Source organism: Crinia signifera, chromosome 5 (genome assembly GCF_055691185.1).
Source record: "Crinia signifera chromosome 5, ASM5569118v1, whole genome shotgun sequence".
Lineage (NCBI taxonomy): Eukaryota > Metazoa > Chordata > Amphibia > Anura > Myobatrachidae > Crinia > Crinia signifera.
The window spans coordinates 277,588,583-277,615,766 of NC_139221.1; the positions used below are offsets into that span (position 1 = coordinate 277,588,583).

At 47.6% G+C, this 27,184-nt stretch overlaps 1 protein-coding gene across 1 annotated transcript in view; it reads left to right on the forward strand.

Moving 5' to 3' along the window:
- XYLB (xylulokinase) overlaps positions 1–2,278 on the forward strand; it is a 153,485-nt gene extending 151,207 nt beyond the window's left edge. The window contains exon 19 of the mRNA XM_083189068.1: positions 1,273–2,278. Coding sequence (XP_083045194.1) covers positions 1,273–1,344 — 72 coding nt within the window. The 3' untranslated portion in view covers positions 1,345–2,278. The remainder of the gene's footprint in view (positions 1–1,272) is intronic.
- Positions 2,279–27,184: the final 24,906 nt, after the last annotated feature.

The window sequence follows — 27,184 nt, forward strand, 5'->3', positions numbered from 1 at the left end:
ACTAAGAGAGAATTTCAATAAAATATAACTGTTATTCGAAAATGCTTAATAAAATGTTGCGAAATATTGACACAATACAATACATATACACGGACAGTGCAAATTTAAAAAGGATACTAGATCCTCACAAAGTGGGGCCCCACTGTATTGCCTTCCCCAATGTTATTTATGAGTCCTTGTTAGGAGCGTTACCATCAAATCAACATGTAAATTGGCCGTATTATGATTGTTTTCTTGGAATTTCAGTTCCCTTTAATTAAACCAAATATATACGTAGCCTATATTTTATAAGGGGATACAGATCTGTAGTGAGAGTAGGCTTTTATTACATCCAAAGGAACAGGGAAAAGAAAAAAGAAAAAAATTGGCTTAATGCCATGGATCTTTAATAATACAGTGAAAAGGAGGCAGACATAAACCCCTGATAATTTCTAAATGCGGATATATGCGGTAGGAGCTACTCCCGTGCCCAGTATGTGGCAGACGGGTGTGCTACCACTGAGTCCCACCAAGCCGTGACAGCGCCCGGTGCCGATGGCGTTCTAACACTTGGCGCTTCACTGCTCAGGGGGGCAGCTGTCAGCTGCGATTACTGCTTGTGGAGAGGATCAGGGTGTGCCGGTAAACACCACTGATCTTCCGTCTGCCCAGGGAGTCAGAGAGCTGCGGTGATTGATGTCACCGCTTCTCTGGCTCCACGGACCCAGTGGTGACTGGCGTCCGTTGGTAACGCTGCAATATGGAGTGAGTACAGATCAAAATACATTCATGTGGGGAAGGGGAACAGGAGGGCGCACACACTGCGATGCAGTAGACCTGAGTACGCTTCGCAAAAAAAGCTTTGTCAGGACCAACCTGGTGGCCAAAAGGAAGTTCCTTAAGTACCTGTGTCACTCATCAATATTCATGAAAAGTGTCATGAATGAAGTGTCTCCTGAAAAATAAAAGTTTACCTGAAAACATATGGGTATAATACGGTGAATACTATTAAATGAGGGTTTTTTGAAAAACACTACTACACTATCCTCCTGTGCGACTGGCATCATCCTGTTCTTGTTCTGCCTCCTCCGACAGTATTACTGTGGTGTGTTGTGGTGTGTTGTGGTGTGGTGTAATCCTGACAAGTGCTTTTATTTACAGCATAGACATCATACCTTAATACCTAAAGCACTTTACAGTGGCAATTTTCATTAAGTGCACTCTAATATTAATAAAACAGTTGTTTTATATTAATGACCATTAATGTTTCTTTTTCTCTGTGTTTCTCTCTAGATTTACCAGCCGTTAATGAAGCGCTATGCAGGATGTGAGAGAGCAGTGATTGAAGAGTCCAAGAACGTGTAACCACTGTATGTCACATACAGTATGGTTGAAAATAAGAAGCATCCTCTGAATAAATGAATAGAGAGCATTCTCCTAAGCAAATGTGAAATGAAAATCAAAATGAATAGAGAGCATTCTCTTAATCAATAGAGAAAATGCAAAGGTTAATGTGTGGATAAGTAATGGTGAGAATGGTATTATATATATATATATATATAGGTCCAAGGTCAATGGGGAAAGAGCACTCTCCAAAAATCTCTTAAAAGACTTTGAGTTTGATTCAAAGAAAGTATTTCATATAACAATAATTATTTTTTATATAACAATAAAGAATTACTGAACCTGTGTGTTCTGTCCCCCCCAAATTTCGGTCCCACGTCAGGGACCTTGCTCACAGGATGGGTGACCAAAGGAACACAGTCCAAAAAAGAATATAACCATCGGCAGTCAACGAATCACATCTGCCAGGGCAGATAGCAGCGGTGCAGTAGTCATCAGTTGTGGGGCTGGGCAGCGAAGCTGCTGAAGTGGCGGCGGGAGCGGGCAGTGGGCAGCGAGAGATTTCCAGAGGCGGGAGCGGGCAATGAGAGCATGCACAGTCTAATCGAGTAATCCCAGACATTTTGGGGCCAAATCCTGGGATCCTGCCAATCCAGATCCTGGGATTGGCCACCCTAATTCTAACCCTAACCCTAAAAATAGCATATTCTCTCAACATTCAGGTGGTGACATAATAAATGTACTATTTTACATGTTGTCCTAATCAATGTTGCCATTTAGAACCTATATACTGTATATTTAGACTAGAACCTGATTAAATAGCATTTTAATATTAATATTTTCTATCCTGAATCCTGGCTGGGAAGTGTGCTATGTGATTGCACCGAATGGGGTACATAAACTGGGAGTGAAATTCTGGTATAAAGTGGAATTGGGTCTATTCATAAATAATTACATATACAAACTGACTGACTCATCTGGTGGTTATTTGTGTAAATATACCTGCCGGACTATTATGGCTACATAACCTCACCAAAGGTCTCATCTTACAACTTACAAAGACTGACATTCAAACCAATGTCCAAGCAGAAGTCTGGCTGAAAACTGAACGGTCAGCAGAAAAGGAAAAGATCAGGACAGGAGGTGCTATAGAACGGGTGATGAAAAGTCAGGACAGTATAATAGGCAGTAAGTGAAACACCTGATTTCAGTATAATAAATGCAAGCAGACAATGATACAATGATAATGACGAGCTGGATTACGACAGTCGGTTTTTTCGTCATTAGAATCCCAACTGTCAAGAGCCCGATATGCATTCAAGCCCCTTGTGCTCGCCACGATGTGGACCCGCATGAGGGAAATTAGCCCATGTAAACTTGGATTCCGATGTCGGAGAAATTACCGTCAGATTCCCGATGGTCGGTAAGTTATCCGGAACCCTGGCTGACCCATCTGCTGATTCCTTACAGTGCACCCGTGTGTATTGGTTCCATTACACAGTTTTTTTAATCTACTAAACTGTTTTTTTCTCACCCGCCCAGGTCACCTATATGTAATAATGTATAAAATGATATACAGTAATTTACATATCTTCTCCAATGTAAGGAGGATTGGGAGGCACCTTATTAAGCAGGTACTTTTCTGTGTTCCCTCTCAGTATTGCACTGAAGCAATGATTTAATCTCTCCTGCTATCCAACACATATGTGATTTACTTTGCCGTCATTAAAGCACCACTTCATTATATTGGGCTTTGTTCTTAACAGCATGCGCCACTACTTCTATATTTTGGAAGCTGAATCAGGCCCATTGCTCAGCGATACCACAAAATAAAGTGGTTTCAGGGCATATTGCACTTTAGTCTGTTTGTGGCAGCACAGGGAATGCCTGGGAGCCTCTTCCAGTGCCCTGTTATCAATACAGTTACCAGTGATGATGAAACCGCAATGTGACATACAGATGGAGCCCTCCTCAGCCAGCCCTCTCTGGATAACAATGGTGAGCCCAAGGCCTATTGTTCTCATCTGCAATACAATACATACTGTAGAACAATACAGTAGGGGATTAGCAGAGTAATCCTATTAAAGGGCTACAGATGGAGCCCTCTTAGTCTAGCCCTTTAATAGAATTAAGTGCAGCTGTCACTCTCTCTGCACTGCACTGAGCAGCATGTCCTGAGCTGGGGAGAGAGGCTGTGCTGTGCTGGGAAAATAGACCAGTTATTTATATAGCAGACACATATTGTGCAGGGCTTTACAGAGAATATTTGAACATTCACATCAGTCCCTGCCCCAGTCGAGCTTACAATCTATATTCCCTACCACATGTACAGATGTAGCCGGCTTCATCTTTTGCAGGGGCTGGCGAAACTATCACCAGCCGCCTCCAGCTCCCGCCCGTGGCAAGGGAGCTCCCCCCGGGTCCCCGCCAAAGGTCCCCCTCACCGACCCCCCCTCCCCTAACCCTGTTTGCCTTCCTGAAGCGGAGACGGGCAGGGATCCGCTGCCCCGCCGCCAAGAGACTGGGACGCGTGTGCGTGTGAGACACACGTGCGTCTCAGTTTAATGGAGGCGCTCGCCACAGGGGAGGTTCTGGCGGGTGCCGGGACTGAATGAGAGGGGCTCCATCTGTACACGCAAACGTTCAATTTTAAGTTAAGTTTAATTTTGTTTGGCGACAATTATTGGATTGTGTGAGAAAACCGGAGGAAGCCCACGTAAACACGAGGAGAATATACAAACTCCGCACAGTTAGGGCCATGGTGGGAATTGAACCCATGACTTCAGCGCTGTGAGGCAGTAATGCTAACCATTAGGGTCCCGACCGCGGCAATGCCGACAAGGGGGGGGGGGCGTGGATAGCCCCCCTTGCGGGCTCGCTGCACTCGCCACGTGGCGGGCACTATTTTATTCTCCCTCTATAGTGCTGGCATTGCGGCGGTTGGGATTCCGGTGTCGGTATTTTGACCGCCGGGATTCTGACCGCCAGCATATTGACCGCATCCCAACCATTACACAGTCCGTGCTGCCCATAATGATCCAACGCATTTACCCACTGGAGAGGGAAATTAACAACTTAGCAAGTATGCAATACATTTTATTAGCACAATCATTTTTGTCAAAATATAGATAAACAGATATTGAGAGCATCAAAAAATGAAAGTTTACAGAAGAGGTATATAGAAAAATTGCAAATTAAATAGCTGTTTTTTCAAACTGACAAGAAGCCAGTAAGATGTTGAATATTTTCCAAGAAACAAACTGCAGATGCAGTGCAGCAAATCACATCTGATTTCCAATAAGTTTGTGCTAGCCTAGGGTGCAGATTCCTTATGATCTTATCATCATAGCGATCAATCTGACAAAAGGGCAGGTCATTCAGAATAGCAGAGCACTGACTAGCACAAAGGTGGGTTATGAGCAGTTTATCCTGCTAACAGGCAGCAAAGAGACTGAACTACTGTGTAAAATGTATTGATCCAAGAAAAACTGATTTTTTGCAATGTAGTTTGCCCTGTTTCATAAATACTAAATGAGTATTACTCGCAGATGTTTTAAATCATTTACAATATTTTAAAATTTTGGATATTAAATTAGCTGAAACAGATTTGGAGCTGGATGTAATGCGATGTGAGCTCGGCAGCGGTGTGGGATGATGGCCAAACTTTTTTGTTTAAAGGGGAAAAGGGGACAAGGTTTTTTTTTAAAGGGGCTAGGGGCCAAGTTCTTTTTTAAAGGGACAATCATTAACTAGGTGTGGTTTTACCTTGTACAGGACTCCCAGCCCCTGTGTCACGCTAGCAGTGGCACCAGCTGGAGTGTAACGGAGGCTAGGTGCCTTGATGTAAGGTTTTTGCATAAACGGCAGAAGGGAGTGATGCAATTGGATAAAGAAAACCAGTTTTAATAAAGATACTGTAATACTGGAGATGAATAGTGGCACAAAGGTAATACTGAAGATATGCGATAACCAAAGTCAATGATATATAAAAGTTATTGTAAAGTTCGTAGTGGGTGGAGCACGAGGTTGATATCTGAAGATACAGGGGAAAAGTGATATTTAGCGCTGATTGATATTCAACACTGCAGCTCGTACCTAAGGGGGATTACCAAACCCCTTAAAGAGATAGTGCAAGAAAAAAATGGAAATGGTACAGCGCTGTGTTCAATATTAAATTCAAGATTTTTTATTTAAAATATTTTCACAACATTAGTTAAATCAATGTGGCCAACATTGGGACAGACAAGACTTACAAACATGCAAATTAATTCACCCCTCAAAAAAATATATATAAAGGATCCTTTTAACTCAGTCAATGGTTAGCAGCATGCAATTTTTAAAGGGGGGTTAATAGTGTTAAAAAGTTAGTAGTTTTAGCCTCTTGGTTAGTAGCCGATACTTGTTTATGAAAGTGCACAATCATTCAAGTGAATACTTAAGTTTGTATCCGGATGGGCAAAAACGGGGTCCAGTCTGCAGTCTCCAACCAAACCTCTCCGACCGCTGGATGTTTGATGCGGTTCTAGCTTGGATGGTATGGTGGCTTTATGGGGCGGCAGCTTCTCTCCCCAATCCTTATCCTCTTATCCTCTACGCGTTTCTCCGCCTTGGACTGTCAGCGGCTTCCTCAGGAGGTGTGTCACCTCCTGAGGAAGCCGCTGACAGTCCAAGGCGGAGAAACGCGTAGAGGATAAGAGGATAAGGATTGGGGAGAGAAGCTGCCGCCCCATAAAGCCACCATACCATCCCAGCTAGAACCGCATCAAACATCCAGCGGTCGGAGAGGTTTGGTTGGAGACTGCAGACTGGACCCCGTTTTTGCCCATCCGGATACAAACTTAAGTATTCACTTGAATGATTGTGCACTTTCATAAACAAGTATCGGCTACTAACCAAGAGGCTAAAACCACTAACTTTTTAACACTATTAACCCCCCTTTAAAAATTGCATGCTGCTAACCATTGACTGAGTTAAAAGGATCCTTTATATATATTTTTTTGAGGGGAGAATTAATTTGCATGTTTGTAAGTCTTGTCTGTCCCAATGTTGGCCACATTGATTTAACTAATGTTGTGAAAATATTTTAAATAAAAAATCTTGAATTTAATATTGAACACAGCGCTGTACCATTTCCATTTTTTTCTTGATATCTGAAGATGGCTTGAAGTGTAGATTGGATAATAAACGTAAACTTGAATAATCGAACTGAAGAATATACTTGGAAAGATGATTGGATTGATGATTGAAGAATTGAATGAATGATTGGATGATTGGACGGTTGGACGATTGGAATCCGGAAGGAATAATAGCAGGCCTGAATGGCTGTGACCAGGAGGGTTGCAGGTGAAGTGACCGTCAGGTGAGGAAAAGGGTGATCCCCTTTGGGGGGCTAACCTTGTCCAGACCGTAGAGGCGGCAGCAGGGTCCTGCAGGTGGATGGTTGAGTACAGCAGGCAAGCAGAAGGATTCCTCTTGGAGATACCTGGCAGGCAGCAGCACTGTCAGCAGGAGGGAGTCAGATGTCTAGGGAAGGACATCATTGTACTGACTGACTCCTAGACCTAGTCAGTCAGTATTTATCAGGAGGGCTGCACTGCAATTGGTTGGAGCTGATTGGCAGTGCAGTCCCATTGGAGAAACCAGATGGCCGCCGCCTAGGGGCGGCGACAGTTCCCAGCCTGCAGGAAGCATGTGCAGCATACTCCAGGCTGTCTGTCCAGCAAGGCCCAAACAGGCACAGAGCATCATGGAGCCTCAGGCCCCACGCCGAGCAGTACCCGCAAGTCACCAGTGCGCACGTCATTACTGTCACCAGCAGGTGACAGCGCGACAGTACACAGCCCAGCAACCTGGGGACTGCCAGCAGAGGTAAGCACCAGAGCATGTACTGCCCTATTAGGGACCCCAGAGGCAGCGGCGTAACTATAGCACCGCAGCCACCGCGGGGGGGGGGGGGGGGGGGCGCTGTGCATGTGGGGGTGCCGGGGGCTGCGGTGCTATAGTTACACACCCCCCAATCCCCCGCAGACTTACCTATCTCGCTGGTCCCGGCAGCTCCGTTCTTCTGCTGAGGACCACCACAAAATGTCCGCCCCCATATACAGTAGCACACAGTTCTCTGAAACTGTCTGCTGAATGGGGGCGGCCATTTTGTGGTGGTCCTTAGCAGAAGAAGTTAAGAACGGAGCCGCCGGGACCAGCGAGATAGGTAAGGCTGCGGGGGATTGGGTTTTTTTTTTGCATGGGCGGCGGGTGCTTGGCAGGGCAGGGGGGGCGCCCCCCCCTAACAGCGGGGGGCGCCCAAAACGTAGCTACGCCACTGCCCAGAGGTAACCATAGTATGGGAGGCATGGGTAGCAGCCATGGTGGTCGTGACACCCTGGTTGTAAATTGGGTGTATATTAAGATATTGAAATTCCAACCATATGCAGAGCTCCAGATCCATCCAGGCTGGCAACAGTAGCAGATGCTCCAGGTCCCACTTGTACCCATGTTGGACAGTAAACTATTTTATCTGCGACAAGCCCATTTAGGCATCAATAAAAATCCCAAATCCTTATAATATAGAACAGCGTTAAAGTGATGGCAGCGTGGTCAACGCTCACATTGGTCGACATAAGTGTTTCACTTTTTTTGATGCTGATTGTACACAGTGTCCTCTTGCATGGCTTCGTGCATGGTGACTTGCTATGCTGGGCACACTATTATAAACTCACTCTATGGGCACTTGGATAGTAAAGTATGAACCAAGTCGACCTGTGACATTCGGTAACAAAAAAAATTGGAAAAACTCATGTCAACCATGTAACTATCAACCAGGGATGTGCTGTCAGGGGAGGCAGGGGAGGCAGTGCCTCCCCTGTCATTAGTGATTAAAATAATGCAAAGAAAATACTTATGACACATATTCTGTGTCATAAGAATCTTCTTTATATTACTCTAATCATTTTCATTGCTGCATAGTTTTTACATTGATTTTGGAGGCACCGAAAGCAGTGCCTCCAGCTGCCCATAACAAAACCCTGGAAGCAGCGGACGGGCAGGGGGGCGGGGATAAGCAGAGGGCTGCAAATGCCCATTAAAAATGCTACTAGAAGCGGCACCTCAGTGACAGGAGCGTGCTTTCAGCCAATATGAAAGCACGCCCCTGTCACTGAAGCCGATGTGATTGGGCCATGTAAATGGAGGAAGTAGCAGTGGTACCTGGGTACGGCCGCGGCGTTCCTTTGAGTGCATACAGTATGGTAATGGTAATGTAATGATTTGCGCTGCAGTAGTCAGCCTCTGCCCGCTGACTTCAGTGCTGTGTGCAGAGTTTAAGAAGCGCCTGTCACCCACCACCCATCCCAACAGCCGTCCTGACTTCAGCATTGAAGTGGCGCACAGTGAGTGGCTTCTCCTGTCCTTTCCTCTCCTGTCCTGCTGTCTTCCATCCCTCTTACAGCCCTGCAACACCGCCTCCTGCACCTCAGTCCTCAAACAAATTACCCTCATAGCTCCAACTCTACCTCTCCCCCATTTGCGGCACCCGTAACACCTGTGAATGCCCCCCCGCCCCCGTCCCCCCACATTCTCGGCAGCCTCAAAACGCCCCCAGGCCCCCCCTCCCCCATTTGCGGCACCCGTGCCCCCCCTCTCCCATTCGCGGCACCCGCACCCCCTCCCCCATTCGCGCCACCCGCGGCCCCCCCTCCCCCATTTGCGGCACCCGCGGCCCCCCCTCCCTCATTCGCGGCACCCGCGCCCCCCACACACAAGATACCATTTTTTGCTTTCTCTCCCCTCTGCATCAAGAGCACCAGGGACACATCTACCATACAAGTTACTTTGCATCATCAGTAGCAGGTATTCACACTGCTGTATCCTGACAGTGACATTCTACTTCTTGCAAATGAGCAAAAAACTATCTGCTTGGCCTTGGGGCTCATCTACATGTGGATAGAAGTCATTTTAAAGATTCCTCTCAGAAATAGCAGTACACAACCACGCTTCTAGGTGCCACGTTCACAATCTCTCTTCACAATCTCTCCATATATGGAACAAGACACGCCCTTTAAGTGGAGCATGACTCACCCCCTCAATGGGGCACTGTGCAAAATTCTACTACCAACTATAATCTCCCTGAAACTAGTTTTTAAAAGTAGGCAAGTATGAGGATACACAATTCATAGGAGTCGACGTGTCAACTTTCACTGAAACACAAACATACAAGTCTAATGTATTTTTTAAACACATCTATCACGTCTTTTGGCGTTAACAATAACTGCAAATCTATTTACGTAGCACATAAACCAGGTGCATACTGTATGTAGTACATAAACCATGGTGCCAGTGCTGAGGGTAACAAAGGGGCAAGCTGGAAACTGCAGAGAGCACCCAACAATGGTGCAGTACTGCTAGTTTGTGAAACAATGTGCTGCAGTGAGATTAACCATTTGAGCTGCAGAGATGATATTTAAACAAATCTACAAAATAATACCAATCTCTGCAAATAATCATGCATCAGTAGGGCCTTCAAGATGGACGAGCAAATACTGTTTACAAGGCCCGGGCCCAGGCAGACAAGGCAGCTTTAGGCATCTGCCTATGGCGCCGGCCACTGGAGGGCAGGCGTTTGGAGCAGGCCCCCCTTCCCTGAATGGAGGTCAGCGCCACCGGCAGCCGCAACTCTTCCCCCCGAGCATCACCCCCCGTGGAGTGACTTCACCCACACAGGGACGCCGGCAGCAGGGGTAAGTTTCCTGCAGCTCTCTTTGTCCACGGGTAGAGCAGGAGAATCCCCAGGTCCCTCCTGTGCCGCATCACCTGGAACTCGGCGACCCCCCCCACCCGGTGGATCGGTTGAGCGCCAGGGCGCCCTCCTGCCTAGGGCGCTCCGGTGCCTAGCACGGCCCTGCCCGGGCCTGCTGAAGGGGTTCAGCCCAGATGCTGAGGGGGTAAACTTTGTCCGCATTGGCAGCATGCTTGTTGGTTTTTCCCAGAATGACATGAAAACACCTCCTGCATTTGGCCATGCCCCCAATACCTGGGCCCCTCTGATCTCTCCCTGGCCCTGCCCACTGAATTAGTATGCTGCAAACTGTTGCGTAATATTTTGGGATTGAGCAGAGTTCAGGGTTAATATGGTGATCTTCGCAATGGACAAAGATGGGAAATTTCTATGCAACAGATCTCCCAAATTGCACCGGTACAGTCCCAATTCATGGACCTCATAATACTTATGGGTTGTTGTTAGAAATTATGTAGAAATATTGTGTACATTTATAATAGCCAGCCGTATTCATGGAAATACAGTAACACAGCAGCAGCTTTCCGCCATCTTGGCTGCAGTGATGTCACAATGGTCAGCTGTGAGTCATCCACCAGGGAACAGGACCAGCAGTATTATGTCTTCAGTACCTGACCGTGTGGCTGAAGTCTGTCATTGGACATTGTTGGTTGTGATTTTTGACCGTTTTTGACTGTGAACTACTCAAAATGAGTAGAAGAGAGTTAAGGCGCCTCCTGGAAGACCAGAGAAGCTGGGGGACTGGTCATGGAGATCTTGGTAAGTGAAATGCTTGGGGCAATATAACAATCTAGGACAGTGGTTCCCATCTCCAGTCCTCCAGTACCTCTAACAGGTCCCATTTTCCAGGTCACCTGTGACAGTTGGTGATAAAGTGTGACAGTTGGCTCCTATAGGGTGACTTAGAAAACCTGACCTGTAAGAGGTACTGGAGGAGTGAGGTTGGGAACCACTGATTTAGGACATGTTATTCTGTGTGTGTGTGTGTGTGTGTGTGGCACATAGGGGGTTATTCAGACCTGTTCGCAGGCTGGGAGATTATTGATAGACTGTGCATGCGTACAGATCATAGAGCGCATGGGTGAGACCTTCCTGCGATAAAATACTGCTACTTTTTTAATGCTGGCCTAACGCAAGTTCAATTACAGAAATCTGGCATTTGGGGGTGATAACCGCCTGATTTCTGGGAGTGTCAGGGAAATGCAGCTTCTATCACAGCCGCTGAGTAAGTCCTGGGCTGGGCAGAGACCTCACACACTGGAATAACCATTAGATGGTGAGCAGCTTGCTAATGGATTTGCAGCTATTTGCCGATCCAGCTAATGTTCCCAAGCTGTACTAAGCAATACGCAGGCTGATACGGGCGGGATATCACTCTGGCTGGGCGCAATGGGCTGATCGCAGGGATCTGCATTTAGCAGAGTAGCAATCAGGTGTGAATAACTCCCATGGAGGCCGGACATTGCGGTGACATCCAGCGACACATAACACATAAGTGAATATTTAACACTTAATACATAATACATATTATTGCTGCAATAAATCACAATTGTACAGCTGTAACTCCTGCTCTTGGCCAACAAGAAATGATTTGTGTATGTTGTCTATAGGGAATGGTGCTAACCACAATATAACATGTATGTTTTCAGATGAGTCTGATCATATGATGACCTCTGCGGAGAGACTGAGATCAGAACTCAGGAGAGCGGCTGTAGAAGGGAGGAGACTCAGGACTCGCAGGACACAAAGAGGCAGAGAGCAGAGACATCGCTCCAGGAGTCCTGCACAGAGCTCTGTGGAATTGCCAAGACCGAATATCATCAGAGGTCCAACTCCCCCTCTCCCTGATGTACCAGCTGTGAGCAGGCAGCAAGTAGCGGCCCATCTGGACCCACCAAATGAGATAGCTGCATGGCCGTCTGGCCATTATATGCAGATACAGATACCGGACTCCTGTGTCATATGCCTGGAGCACTATGCAAATGGTGATGCAGTTTCTGTGCTGCCTTGTGCCCATGTGTTTCATGGATCCTGCATAGCGCACTGGATGGACAGAAGATCAAACTGTCCCTTATGCCGCAGACCATGCCAGAACAACTGAGTGTTTCTCCAGTGTTTGCTCCACAGTCCCAGAGTCCTTCACCTGCTGCTGTGTTACGCTCATCGCCAGTCACCATCGCTGGAGCTCTTCACAGCTTCCAGATTGCTCCTGTGATTCTCTCAGCGCCAGATACCCACAGTTTCTAGTGCGCTTCCATTGTGCTAATACCACCACGAGTGCCAGTCATTATTGCTGGCACTCACCCCCTTGCAGAAAATTGGGGTCCCTTGCCGTGGGCTGCAAGCTTAAATGTTTTGATCAAAACATGACAGAACCCCTCAATATTATGTGCTACATACAGATTGCAGTATGTTATTGTTAGCGCTGATAGCAAACGTCGGTACTTGTTTCCTATCTGGGCGCCCGCTAAGTTAATTGCGCACCATGCTATTCTCCGTAGAGAAATCTGATCGCATCGCATCGTACACATACACGATATTGAACGATGCGATGCGATGCGATCCGATTCGATTTCCCATAGGAAACAATGTTAAATGGCTCAATTTAGCCAAATTATCATAGGAACAATAGTAAATGGGCCAAAAACACCCCTGAACATTGAAATGTCCCCCCAAAAGTAGTTGACGCCACCCCGCCATCAACGTGAACCCGAAGCGTGGCGAGCGCAGCGAGCCCGCGAGGGGCGGCGGTACGCGTCCTCCGACCTTTTCATGCCCTACTATCCACTAGGGCGTGGAGTGAGAATAGAATAGTGTGGCGAGCGCAGCGAGCCACCGAGCCCGAAGCGTGGCGAGCGCAGCGAGCCCCGCGAGGGGACGCGGATACCTTCACAGGTAAACGCGTCCCTTCGCGGGCTTCCCAGGTGTCCGCGTCGCCATGGACACCTGGGAAGCCCGCGAGGGTACGCGTATAACTGTGAAGGTATCCGCGTCCCCTCGCGGGGCTCGCTGCGCTCGCCACGCTTCGGGCACGGTGGCTCGCTGCGCTCGCCACACTATTCTATTCTCACTCCACGCCCTAGTGGATAGTAGGGCATGAAAAGGTCGGAGGACGCGTACCGCCGCCCCTCGCGGACTCGCTGCGCTCGCCACGCTTCGGGTTCACGTTGATGGCGGGGTGGCGTCAACTACTTTTGGGGGGACATTTCAATGTTCAGGGGTGTTTTTGGCCCATTTACTATTGTTCCTATGATAATTTGGCTAAATTCAGCTATTTCACATTGTTTCCTATGGGAAATCGAATCTGATCGCATCGCATCGCATCGCATCGTTCAATATCGTGTATGTGTACGATGCGATGAGATCCGATTTCATTACGGTGCCGTACGTAGAAAACCTGGGCGCCCAGATAGGAAACAAGTACCCAAACGTCTTTCTGTTCTGTATACAAATGCAGATGTGTCCTGCTACAGCTTTGCTGAATATAGCTGGGGGCAGTAGTAGGACCATGATGGGAACACACGCACTCAGCTCTGCCAGGCTGTCCTTGCAGGATGTATGGGGATACATCTGTATGGCATCAATATTGCCACCCAGCTGGTAACCTGAATTATATAAGTAACCCTGAGCATGGAAAGATTTGTTTTTGGTTTTGTTTAAAAAAATGTTGCCTAGCGCTCTCATGCAGCATTCACTCAGATATGTACCTGCAATTCGGGCTCTTTTCCTGCGATTGTGGTGATCAATATTAGGAAAAGAGCCCAAATTGCAGGAGAATGACAGATGGCCCAATGTCATCCACAGTTCCGTCCATTCGCATCGCACCAGCTGCACATGCAATCCATTGTATTGCTTGTGAGCCGGGCAGGCTTAGCAGGGATCGCATGCAATATATCACATGTAAAAAGACTGCATGCAAGATATTGCATGTGATCCTGCCGCCCGGGCGGCTCAAGAGGGGAGAAGTCACCCTAATGTATGGGGCCATATGACTATAAAAGGCCTAGTTAGCTGTGGCTCACAGCCAGCCCTGTATATATGTTCCCCTCTGGGAGGTGAGCACATGGAACAGCAATGGGATGGTGTGCTGAGCATATATGCTAGTGTAGGGATTTACGGAGCATTGGGGCCCCTTGACGTGGGATAAAAGCTGAAATGTTTTGATCAAAATATGACTAAATCCCCTCTATTTATTTCATGCATACACATGGATTTTCAATATATTGTTATTAGAGTCAATAGCAAAAGTTTTCAATTTAAAAAATTGCCTAAATCTTGTAATACAGAGCGTCATTGAATACTGTACTGTAAGTTATTTGTACAAATTAATTAAAAGGAAAAGTACAATCAGGCTTTGTGTGTATTTAGTTATACATAATGCAATAGAAAGTCCATCAGAATTCAGAATTTGTCTTCCAATTACCCAATTAATTTTCCCTTTATCAATGGCAAGAAAATCATGCAGGATTACCACACTTATCTGAGATGCTGGAGACATAACCCAAGGTCTTCTTATATATTCATAGGACAGGCCAACTAATAGCCCCAATAAGTCAGCAATAATTGTTGCAATTATCCATTCTGGAGATGATTGTCACAATAAATCAGTAATGTACGGGCTTCCACTACTGGTGATCCTGAGCAAAAACTGATCACAGTCACCAAATCAGACTTTTAAACATATTTAAAAATGATGATTTACTGTATAAGGATTTTCTTCCAATGCATCACCAAAATCAGCAGATAGGCTGACTGTTACAGGCCACCTGCACTCACTTGAAGCTGAAGTGATTATTTTAATATCTCCTTTACAGTGGGACTACAGTTTAGAGACGGCCCTTAATTCCTGCATGCTGGTACTTGTGGATCTGCAAGTACTGACAGGCTTTCTTGCAACCTGTAGTCCTACTGTAAATACCAATGGCCCTCATTCTGGTTGACTCACAAACCTGTGGATTTCGCAGCTTTATAAGCCAATTAAATGCCACCCGTCGCTCGCATGAATGCCCACCCGCCGTATGCACGCAAAATTCCCCCGCACGCATGCGAATGGATGTTTTGCATAAATATCCATTCGCAGCTTGAGTGCGGGGCAATTGGTCAACTCAAAATGATTGACATGCACACGGTCAACATAGACAAAACGACACAAGCAAAAGATGAACATGACAATGGTAGACATATAAAAATGTTGACATGATTATTTGGGGAAATTTTTTCTTTTTTTTGACATTTTCATACTTTACCAACCACGTGGAGTCCCATTTGGATAGTTAAAGCGGGTGAGCACAGTGATAGGGGAGCATAGTACCAGGTCTGAAGCATGGTGAGCCATGAAAGGGTACGGGGTACACTAATTTGGTGTTCATGTGATTAAATGTACAAATTCACTCCAAAAACAACATTGGATCAGGCACCTTTGCGAAGCAGCCGGGGGGAGAGGATCTCCGTGGCTCCTTGTACCCGGTAGAGGGGCAGGGAGAAGGAGGTCACTGGTCCGGGCAGTACAGCAAGAGGCTGCCCAGACACAGGTGATGGGGGGGAGCGGGGTTGATGCGGGGGGGTTACCGCATCTTCATTTTAGTACATCCCATCTGTGATCTTATACTGCTGAAACAAAATCACAATATCTGAGAAACAATTCATTGTGATTGCTGATGTATGGGGGCCTTACGTTATGTGGATCTCTGGGGAGGTGTACTGGGAGGTGTAATTCAAGCACTTGTTTCCTAGTGCTCATTTCTTCTTTATCTACATCATTCAGTTAGGAATCCCCCCTCGGGATATAGAAATAGACACTGTGCGAAAGGGGATGGGACATGGCCAGCAGCTCTCACAGCACTGGCTATGCCCCCAAAAGCGGTAAAAGCTGGGGGGGGGGGGGGGGGGGGGCGCGTGGCCTTGCGGGAGCACCGCAGGCATAGACCATGACCCTGACTGGAAGGCCAGACCCTCTAATTTCAAGTGCATTCCTGTTTCCCTCCTTCACTGCCACCAATATTGGAAGGTATTCTCAGCAGGAACTCGTCGCCCATGGTTAATGCAGTGAGCAGTGACCACTCTTTTTTTATTACCTCATCTCTGTGTGCACCAAAAAGTCCATTGGATGGAGTTATATTTTAAGTTTAAGGCATCTGATTTATACAAGCATAGGGCCCCACTTAGTTGGACACACACACGGAATGTCTGTATTGTATTTGTGGCAGTGTCTATTTCTTGTTTATTAAACTTGCATTCAATTTGTATCAGGAAATTGTGGTACTTGTATCCTAGCACGGCCACATATCTTGGCCATCGGGGGTAATTTGAGTGGCCTGCGACGCGACCGATGCGATGCCCCCGATTTTTCCATTGAAATGCATTGAAAACAGTGAAAAATCGGGTCGGTCGCGTCGTGTGCACCTAAAAATGCTTAAATGGTCCAGACGCGATGCCCCCGATTTCCCCATAGGGAACAATGTGAAATGCCTCAATTTACCCAAATCAGCATAGGAACAATAGTAAATGGGCCAAAAACACCCCTGAACATTGAAATGTCCCCCCAAAAGTAGTTGACGCCACCCCGCCATCAACGTGAACCCGAAGCGTGGCGAGCGCAGCGAGCCCGCGAGGGGCGGCGGTACGCATCCTCCGACCTTTTCATGCCCTACTATCCACTAGGGCGTGGAGTGAGAATAGAATAGTGTGGCGAGCACAGCGAGCCACCGAGCCCGAAGCGTGGCGAGCGGACGCGGATACCTTCACAGGTAAACACGTCCCTTCGCGGGCTTCCCAGGTGTCCGCGTCGCCATGGACACCTGGGAAGCCCGCTAGGGGATGCGTATAACTGTGAAGGTATCCGCGTCCCCTCACGGGGCTCGCTGCGCTCGCCACGCTTCGGGCTCGGTGGCTCGCTGCGCTCGCCACACTATTCTATTCTCACTCCACGCCCTAGTGGATAGTAGGGCATGAAAAGGTCGGAGGACGTGTACCGCCGCCCCTCGCGGGCTCGCTACGCTCGCCACGCTTCGGGTTCACGTTGATGGCGGGGTGGCGTCAATAACTTTTGGGGGGACATTTCAATGTTCAGGGTTGTTTTTGGGCCATTTACCATTGTTCCCTATGATAATTTGGCTAAATTGAGCCATTTCACATTGTTTCCTATGGGAAATCGTGGTCATCGCGGGTAAATTGAGGCATTTAACATTGTTCTCTATGGGGAAATCGCGGGCATCGCGTCTGGCCATCGCACCCGATTTTTTTAGCGGCCGCGATGCCCGCGATGGCCCCGATTTTACCCCCGATGACCGCGATTCTGATCAGTGTGGCCGTGCTAGGAAACAAGTACCGAAATTGTTAATAACATAACCATCGTGTTGTTCTTAAAATACTATACAGCTGAGTACTTAGTGAACACATCTAGAAAGACAATAGTGTATGCTTCAAAACAGTATAATGACTATAAATTCTAAGACATTACAATCCATTGTCAAAGTTGCAGTATTACCTCTGTTTACTAGAATGGCGAGATTCCATCATAGCAAACCATATAATCCATATTTACTAAATAAAAGAAAAGGAATATGTTTAACAGGTTCATTTAATAGAAGCTACAGCTAATGTTATACATTTAAACCTTCTCTCGTTATGTAGGACAGCTCATTGTTATGGAAGTCTTTGATTCAAAAAAGCAAAAGGGATGATTTGGTAACTTTTTATTCAATATTATTTATTTATTCATTTGAATCCAATCTAATTTTTGTATCCATTTAATGCTTAAGAGCTGCATTAGTTTATTCCTATAAAACCTTCAACCTTGAATACTTAACGCATAACCTTTAATTCAACTAAATTGAAACTAACCTAAGTGAGACAATGTTAGAATCTTACCATGTAAAGCTCATGTAGGTGTAAAATAATGACACGGACACGGTACAGCTTGGCTTAACAAGGTCACAGCTTTATATTCCAAATCATTACCCTAAATGAGGAAAAGGTGGCCAGGGGACACTGCATTCCTGCTCTAGCTTTGCTTACTTCAGGCCATGCCCTGGAGGAAGATTAAAACGTCATCCCTAATACCATTTTCAGACTGCACTCTGGACCCGGGTTATTGCCGTGTCCTTGTGACTCCAACCCGGGACAAGGTGCAGTGTGAAACCGCCACTGTGAAAATTCCAGAGTTGAGTAACACTGCATTTCAACCCTAGTCTTGACCAGGGTTGAACACGGCTCTAACCCGGGTTGGGGTGCAGTCTGAAAGCTCCCTACCCAGGTTAGGGTTACCAAACGCAGCTATTGGATGACTCCTCTGTCTCTTTCATGAGATCAGTGGCCAGAGCCCTGAAAAACAAGCAGCACACTGCAGAGCACACGTCTGAGGCAGCATTCCGGCAGTAGCACAGCCATGTCCTCAGTTTGGTCAGATGAGGAGGTGAGGGGATTGCTGAAAATAAGGGGAGATGAAGAAATGCGCAGATATGACCGAACAGTAAAAGATGCTGTGGTTTACAAAAACATCGCTAAAATAGAGGCTCTCCCCCTGCGCAAATATAGGCATCGCTCAGTTTTCCTCTCAGCCGCTCACTTTTGTTTCCTTTGTGACGTCATGTTTGTGAGCCTGAAAAAAGTCCACTTTTAATGACGCCAATAGGTTTTACTGTGCTGACCCGGGTCCAGTGTGAAAGTGGCCAACCAGGGAATAACCCAGATTGAAGTGCAGTGTGAAAGGTGTCAAAAAGGAGTCTAACCCAGGTTGCAGCAGGGATGGACCCGTGTTCAAAATAAAGGGTTGGACCCGGGTTTGCGGTCTGAAAGAAGTATAAATAACACACCTAACATCGTGGGGGCTCACCTAACCCTCATGGACCAGACTGGATGTTACCCGCACAAGTAAACTCGCCAATGATTCAAGGGTACTGTAGGTGCTCCGGGTTGGTCATATGCGCCCTAAAAGCCACAAAAAAAACCACCAAGCAATGACAGGTAAGAGAATAAAAAAACGGGTTTTGGGCTGGTGGGTGGGACCCTGAAAGAATAATTCCCAAGAGGCCTTGCGCCTCTGGGGACTCCAGAATACTTATATCCTTATTCCAAGTTACTTCTCCTAACAGGGATTGGCTAACCCGAATGATAGACAGCTAGACCATAACCAGTTCTGCCTCAGTGGCAAGCTTGTCATCTGACCTTATAGGAAAAACCTGGGATTCTTAACTCCTCTCATAGCGATTTGGCCATTGCTTGTTCTAAGCATAAATATCTGACATGGTCTATTTTACATTCAAAGAAATACTTAATTTGATATTCCTCTTTGTAATATAAGATGAGTACAACTCAATATTTTATGCACAGCACAGTATAAAGTAATTTAGAGCAATCAGACAAAGGGGGGATCAAATAAAGGGGGGAGTTAAAGCAGAGAGAGATAAAGTACCAACCAATCACCTCCTAACAGTTATATTTCAAACAGCCTGTAACATGACAGTTAGGAGCTTACTGGTTGGTACAGTACTTTAATGCTAGGTAACACTAGACGACATGTAAATAAACAATGCAATTTTGTTGATTTATCTTGAACTCCTGAACAAGCGATACAATGTGTACACACTGCGCAATCTTGCAAATTATCTAATACTGTACCGTCAGTGGCCACATCCAGGAGTATGCTGTCATTGACATTATCCTCAGATTGAGCTGCAAGCAGGGTCGACAACATAAGCGTGGGCACGGGGAGTGCCGGGGGTGCACAGGTACCTCCTAATGACCCCCCGCATGATTGCTGATGTTTCCTTCCTTTTTTTTTTTTTTTTTTACTTACGTTCGGTGCCGTGGATGATGCACGGTGGGGGGACGTTGGGGATGTTGTGCGCCGAGGGGAGAGGGGGTCGATATCTGATCTCTGCTGTTGATCCGCGGCACTGCTCCCTGAGCACAATCACAGCCGTCACAGCCGTCGGAGCAGTGCGGGCTGTGGTGGCTGACTTTTATGCTATCTGTGACTGTGAAGCCTGTACAGGCTGCAGGAAAGAGACCAGAGTCAGCCGCCCGACGCAGCAAACCTCAACTCATCCCGCCCGGCTCCCGCAATGTGCCTATCAGAAGGGGACCAGCAAAAATAAAGGAGGTTTTGTGGGATATGGGGAGGGGGCAGGGAGGGAGTTATGGGATGTGTCCAGCCAGTCTCAGTGTGCCCAGTCCGCTGCCCCATTAAGTCAATGGCAAGTGCACTGTGCAGTGCTACTGTGCTCAGGCTCCAGCCCTGTCCCAGAGTCCTCCTGAGCCCTCTGAGCACATTTTTGCAGCGCTTTTGTTGTGCACTGTCCCTGTTTCTAGTATGTGTGTGGGGGGAATGATTCATTCTGAAGCCCATATACATAAATAAGTCACCTTCTATTCAGTTTGCATTGATGCCCAGTAGGCGGTAATTGACACGCCCAGTAGGCGGTGATGGACACGCCCCTCCAATGGTGCACCCCCTAAGAAAATAGGCTGCGCACGCCTATGGTCGACAGAGAATGTCACTGACGACACTGAGGAGCATGCATCAGCAGTGACAAATTGCCTGATCAGACCTGAACAAGGCTGCATTTTTTGCAGATGGACAAAACCATGCACCACTGCAGGTGGAGCAGATCATAGGCGAATGTAAGGGGTGGTCCGGGCGATGCACCAGACCACCCATTAAACCTGGCTGCTAACATCGGGTCACCCGATGGCACAAAGGAGACACAAACACTTTTGAAATCCACCACATTACGGGCCTTATTCTGGTTGGAGCGGCCGGGCCGTACGCGTACGTCCCGGGATTTTTTATGATCTGCGCATGCGTACATTCGCTAATGCGCAGGCGCGAACACTCCACAACGCTTACGGACGGGTCTCTACGTGCGAAAAAACCTATACGCGAGTGTACGGGCATTGGGGGCGGCATAGGGGCGTGAAGAGGGGAGCGGCCGAAATAATGAGGGAAAATGGGCGTAAATATGGGCGTACACGGGGGTGTGCACCAAAAATGAGCGGTGCTACTACCGCACGATCGACTAAGGCACCGTTCATTTCGGACACAAAACAGGCGGCCGCCAACCGCCATCTCAAACCACCCCTACAGATACCGCATGCCAGCGTGCGCCTGGGTTTGCTAATTAACGCTGATTACTACTCAAACACATACACCTCCATCATGGTTTGGACTTAAGAGACTGCAGCATTGGTAATAACCAATGCTGCAGTCTCTTAAGTCCAAACCATGATTTCACTACCTGCAAGCCACACACAGCACTCAAACACATTGGAAGCTTATCTTTCTATACTTCTCGACATTTAAAGGTTTGTTTAATTTAAGGTAAGAATCTTTTTAAGGGGGGGCGTGGCCTGACCGGGACCTGGAGTAGCTGCATTTCCTGAGAGCTCTCCACAAAACTCCCCAATAAAGCCCTTAAAAATTACCCTGCAGCACACTGACCACCTCCCTGTTGCACCCGACCACCGGGGCACCCTGCTGGGAGAAGCCGCGGAGCCGGGAAGCGTCTCTGGACGTTTTTGCGGGTTGCGGCCTACCCGCCGGGAAAAGCCGGGACCTAAATTTGGAGGCCCTGCCGGGTTTGGAGCTCCAGGGCGACGATCGCGGGTATTCGGACCCGCCGACGCAAACGGAGGTACTGTACTGCTCCCCCTTCACTCCCTAACGCCTGGGGATATCTCCAGAGGCACCCAAAAGCCCTGCATTTATATTTAAAAGAGGAGATTGCTCTGAGGTTGCTGCTGTAGTGTATCAGCACCACAGTAATGACGGCGGCCATCTTGCTACACCTGCATACACAGTACACCCTCTGAGTCCAATCTACAATCTCCTGCGATTGAACTACCCCTGGTACTGCTTTGCTTATCCCAGTCTGAGACTTACCTGGCAAAGCTCCTGACTCCTTAAGTGTGCCAAACTTTGATTGAGATTGCTGCAGAGAGTGCCATTTATATTTCACATCAAGGCTGCACTTCTCATCCCTGGTTTGTAGCTGCCTGTGGATCCTGTCACCTTCTACACTACCCCCCCACCTGAATTTTCTGTGAACTAAGCTTGCACTGCGTTTATTATTCATCACTTACCATACTAAAAGGTCCACGCTGCCTAATCTCTAACTGACCTGTTACAGGTCCTATAGCAGCTCCAGCACACCCTAGTGGATCTAACGCAGATTTTTGCATCCCTATTTGCATAAATGTGATCACTCTGACTTCATGGCTGCCACTACCTAATACCGGAACTCCAGCAACTACCATGCCTTCTTAGCCTGAGTCAAACACCCCCACGGTGCCATCCTTTAACTGCATCCTAATTCTTTGTCCTTTGTGCCGTCAATATCAACATGCCCGCTAAGAGACCCAAGGACGCTGTCCCGGCAAAAATTTCCATGTCCTCGCGGAGATCCTCTCAAATCCCTGCCCCCCATTCTAGCCCCCCGAAGCACATGCCCTCCCCCCTGGGAGTAACCGAGGAGCTTACCCCTGCAATTGGAGTGGCAGGGATAGACGCAAACTCAGATGAACCGGTAACGGTAAAGTCCCTATGCCAGGTTTTCTCGGCATTCCAGGCTGAGATAGCCAAAGATCTCAAACTAGCCATTCGAGAGGTCAAAACTGAGCTAGTGGCAATAGGCGACAGAACAGACCACCTAGAGCGGAAAATGGAAGAACTGGTTGCGTCCCACAACGACCTGATATCCTCATACGATCAACAACAACAGGAGATCACCCAGTTTAAATCCAAGCTGGCGGACTTAGAGGACAGGTCCAGACGTAATAACGTGAAAATCCGAGGCATACCCGACTCTGTGGCCAACTCCGAGCTTGAAGAATATGCCGTCTCCCTCTTCCGCAAACTTCTCCCCTCCACAGATCCCAAGGATCTGTTGATCGACCGCATACACCGTCTCCCCAGACCCAAGACGGTCTCCGCCGACCTACCCCGAGATACCCTCCTCAGAGTTCACTTCTTTACGATAAAAGAACAGCTACTAAGAGCGGCACGTGAGCAAAGGAACACTGACGTCCTGGGAGGCCTCCAGCTGTTTCAGGACTTCTCCCCCGCCACCCTGGCTAACAGGAGAGCATTTGCCCCCATCACTTCGGCACTAAGATCCCAGGATATCCGGTACCGCTGGGGGTTCCCAGTCAAACTGATAATATACCATGATGACACCTCGTACACCATATCCTCCCTGGATGCGGGGATCAAGCTCCTACTGGAATGGGACATCTCGATCACAAGACCTCCAGAACCGAGACGCCCGCAGCCCATGCGCCAGGAATGGTCCGACACCTGAAAGACTGTCCCTCTCCACGTTTGTTCTTAATTGCTGATCCATGGACCCTACGGTCGTCCCCCCCTGCTTCCTCCTCCACCGGGATGAGGACTTAGCGATGAGTATACTTTCTCTATTTGTTTAGCAAAGTAGGGCGTCAGACGCCTAGTCCCATGGTTATAGTTGTAACTTTTTCTATTTTTAGTTAGTTATATGTTATGGTATTTGATAGTACATTAGACAGTTTATCATAATCTTATACTATCTACTTCTGACTACTTAGATGTGTCAAATGGTTTCTTTGTAATATTCTCAGGTTTTATTACACTATAATATGCTGGTTTTCCCCCCATTATATGTTTATATTTGTTTGTATAATTATGAGTGGCGGCCTTGATTTCTCTCCCCGCTCAAAACACAGGCCACCCCCCTAACCTCTAGTTACTACTGCACGAGTTTCCCCTTCCCTTTTTCTCCCCTGCAGTAGTCATGCGGGCCCAATTACTGGACCCTTTTGTTTTGCCTTTCCCTTTTTCTTACTCTTTCCCTCGCTCTCTGTCCCCACCCTATTCCACATCTTTCATCCCACCCCCTCCCCTCCCTGTAATGGATAGCAGAGACTGCTGCCCTAGCCCTCACCAGACCAGATGCCCTCCACCCTTATCGTACCCCCTTAAGCCCCTGAATGCCTAAGTTCCTATCACTCAATGTTAAAGGTCTGAACTCTCCCAATAAGCGCAGGCTTGCCCTTACATATTTTCACAAGCAAAGGGCAGATGTGGTTGCGCTCCAGGAGACACATTTTGCCTCCCCCAACCCCCCCACCTTTAAGAACTCGAACTATCCCGTAGCCTACTATGCTAACGGCCCATCCAAACGAAATGGAGTAGCAATCCTGATTAGCAGCCGCACCTCCTTTGTCCATCAATCCCAAATAGCAGACAAGAATGGCAGGTATCTAATCCTGACGGGTCTCCTCGAGGACAAGCTGACGACCATTGTCTCCATATACGCTCCTAACTCCAACCAACTCCCCTTCCTACGCAAACTACTCTCTCTAGTTAGGAACTCTGCCAAAGGCTCCCTCATACTGTTAGGAGACTTTAATCTGACCCTAGACCCCTTGCTGGACAAATCCCGACGCCCCAACACCGGCCAATCTTCCTCCAATAACATGTCCTTAGCATTCCGCAACCTCTTGCTAGAATTCGATCTCTATGACACCTGGAGAACTTCTTACCCCACCGGACGTGAATATACGTTTTATTCCCCAGTACACAACACGTACTCTAGGATCGATTTCATCCTATGTGATAAATGGGCTTTGCAGCACACCACCAAGGTGGACATCCTCCCAATTACTTGGTCTGACCACGCGCCAGTTCTGTGGCAGTGGGATTTCCAACCATCTAAAATCCCCCCCAGACCATGGCGCCTTTTCCCACACCTACTGTCTGACCCCACCGCCAAAACATCTATTTTAACATCCATCAACTCCTACATGTCTCATAATGCACCACAAAATACCTCTGTGACCACCCACTGGTGCGCTTTTAAAGCGGTCACCAGAGGGGCGGCCATACAAGCGGGAGCAACCCTAAAAAGAAGGGCCATTGCAACACAGAAAGCCTTGGAGACTAAGCTGAGCGCCCTGGAATCACAAAATAAGTTAGCCCCATCGAATCTCCTGAAGAAGGAGCTGGCCAACATACGTGGCCAACTCCAAAAACTCCTCCTGGCGCGTACCCAGTCCGCCCTGAATAGATTAAGACATAAATTCTATCTCTCCAGCAACAGATCCGGCAGAATGTTAGCCCGCAAATTACGTACCCAACAAGCCAGGAATAGAATCAAATGTATAATCTCCCCGTCCAAAGAGAAATTTAGCAACCCCAAAGATATAGCTAACCAATTTGCAGACTACTACTCCAAACTATACAATCTATCTTCAGACCCTTCCACACCACAGCCCACCAGTGACACCATCTCAAGTTTCCTACACGACCTACAACTCCCTTCCATAACCCCGGAACAATTAGACTCCCTAAATGCCCCCTGGACACAGGCAGAGGTTCAATCGGCCATTAAATCCCTTCCCCGCAACAAGGCCCCTGGACCCGATGGGTTTATTACAGACTTCTATATCACCTTCAGCGACCTTTTATCCCCATACTTGACGAATCTTTTCAATGAACTGTCCTCCACAGGTCATGCCGCCCCAGAGCTCCTAGAGGCCCGCATAGTAACTATCCCAAAACCAGGCAAAAACCCGGCCTTCTGCCAAAATTATCGACCTATCGCACTATTAAATACTGATATTAAGCTATTTGCTAAACTTATGGCGCTTCGTATTAACCTAATTCTGCCCTTGCTGGTGCACCCGGATCAGGCGGGATTCGTCCCGGGGCGTCAGGCCTCGGACAATACCAGAAGAGTGTTTGATCTGGTCGACTCTCTCTCGGCGGAACAGCACCTCCTCCTCCTATCATTGGATGCCGAAAAGGCATTCAACAGACTAAACTGGAAATATATGGAGGAGGTGCTGTTGCGCTTTGGCTTCAGGGATCGGATTCTCACATCAATCCTATCCTTATATGGCTCCCCGTCGGCCCGGGTGTTCACCAACGGCTTTGTTTCGGACCCATTTAAGATCTCAAACGGCACTAGGCAGGGCTGCCCCCTCTCCCCGCTAATTTTTGTTCTTTCCATAGAACCTCTGGCCATTTCCATTCGTAACAACCCAAATTTCCCAGGTCTGCAAAAAGGATCCAGTAACCATAAACTTAGCTTATTCGCAGACGATGTACTCCTTTTTGTGACCAACCCTATTACCTCCCTTCCGTCTCTCCACTCAACACTAGCTTCATATAGCGCAGCCTCATACTATAAACTTAATACTACTAAAACTGATGCCCTCCCGATAAACATCACTAACTCACTGCCTCAACTGAAATCCATATACAAATACAATTGGCAAACCAAATCAATAAAATACCTTGGCATACACATTACCCCCCTTATGGCAAATGTCTTTGATGCCAACATATCCCCCCTCCTCACCTCCCTTGCCGCCCTTTCCAAATCCTGGCTCTCTTTTGAAATTTCCTGGTTGGGACGCATGGCAGCTTTTAAAATGTCATTACTTCCTAAACTAATGTACCTGTTTCGTACCATCCCATATATCTTCCCCAAAAAGTCCCTACAACTTGCCACTTCCATTCTGACAAAATATATCTGGGCAGCGAAACCCCCGACTATGGCCCGCTCCAGGATGTCAATCCCAAGAGCCTTCGGGGGACTTGATCTCCCCGATCTGTTCCAATACCAAGCAGCATGCCTACTAGCCCCAATTAAGCATTACACTGACCCTTCTTCCCCCAGGGCATGGGTGACCATCGAACAAACCCGCTCCCCCCTCATCCCATTATCAGATCTCCTTAAGATCCCGAAACATGTTAGACCCAGCCTCCCGAACCTGCTTCCATCCACTATAGCTTCCCTCCACACGTGGGACCAACTTATAGCCTCGCTCCCCCCTTCGAACTCTCTTATAGCCACCTTACCTATCACCACAGTAGCGAAATTGATACCCAATCTTCGATTGACGGTCTGGAGAGCCCATGGGATTAAAACCCTAAGCGACATCCTGGAAGCACACTCTGTGACTCCCTTCACCTCCCTTGAACACCAATTCTCTCTCCCCAAATCGGAATATTACCACTATCTGCAACTCGCTCACTGGTGGAAATCTAACTTTCATAACTATTCCCCCCCAGATGCACTCTCCCAAGTAGCC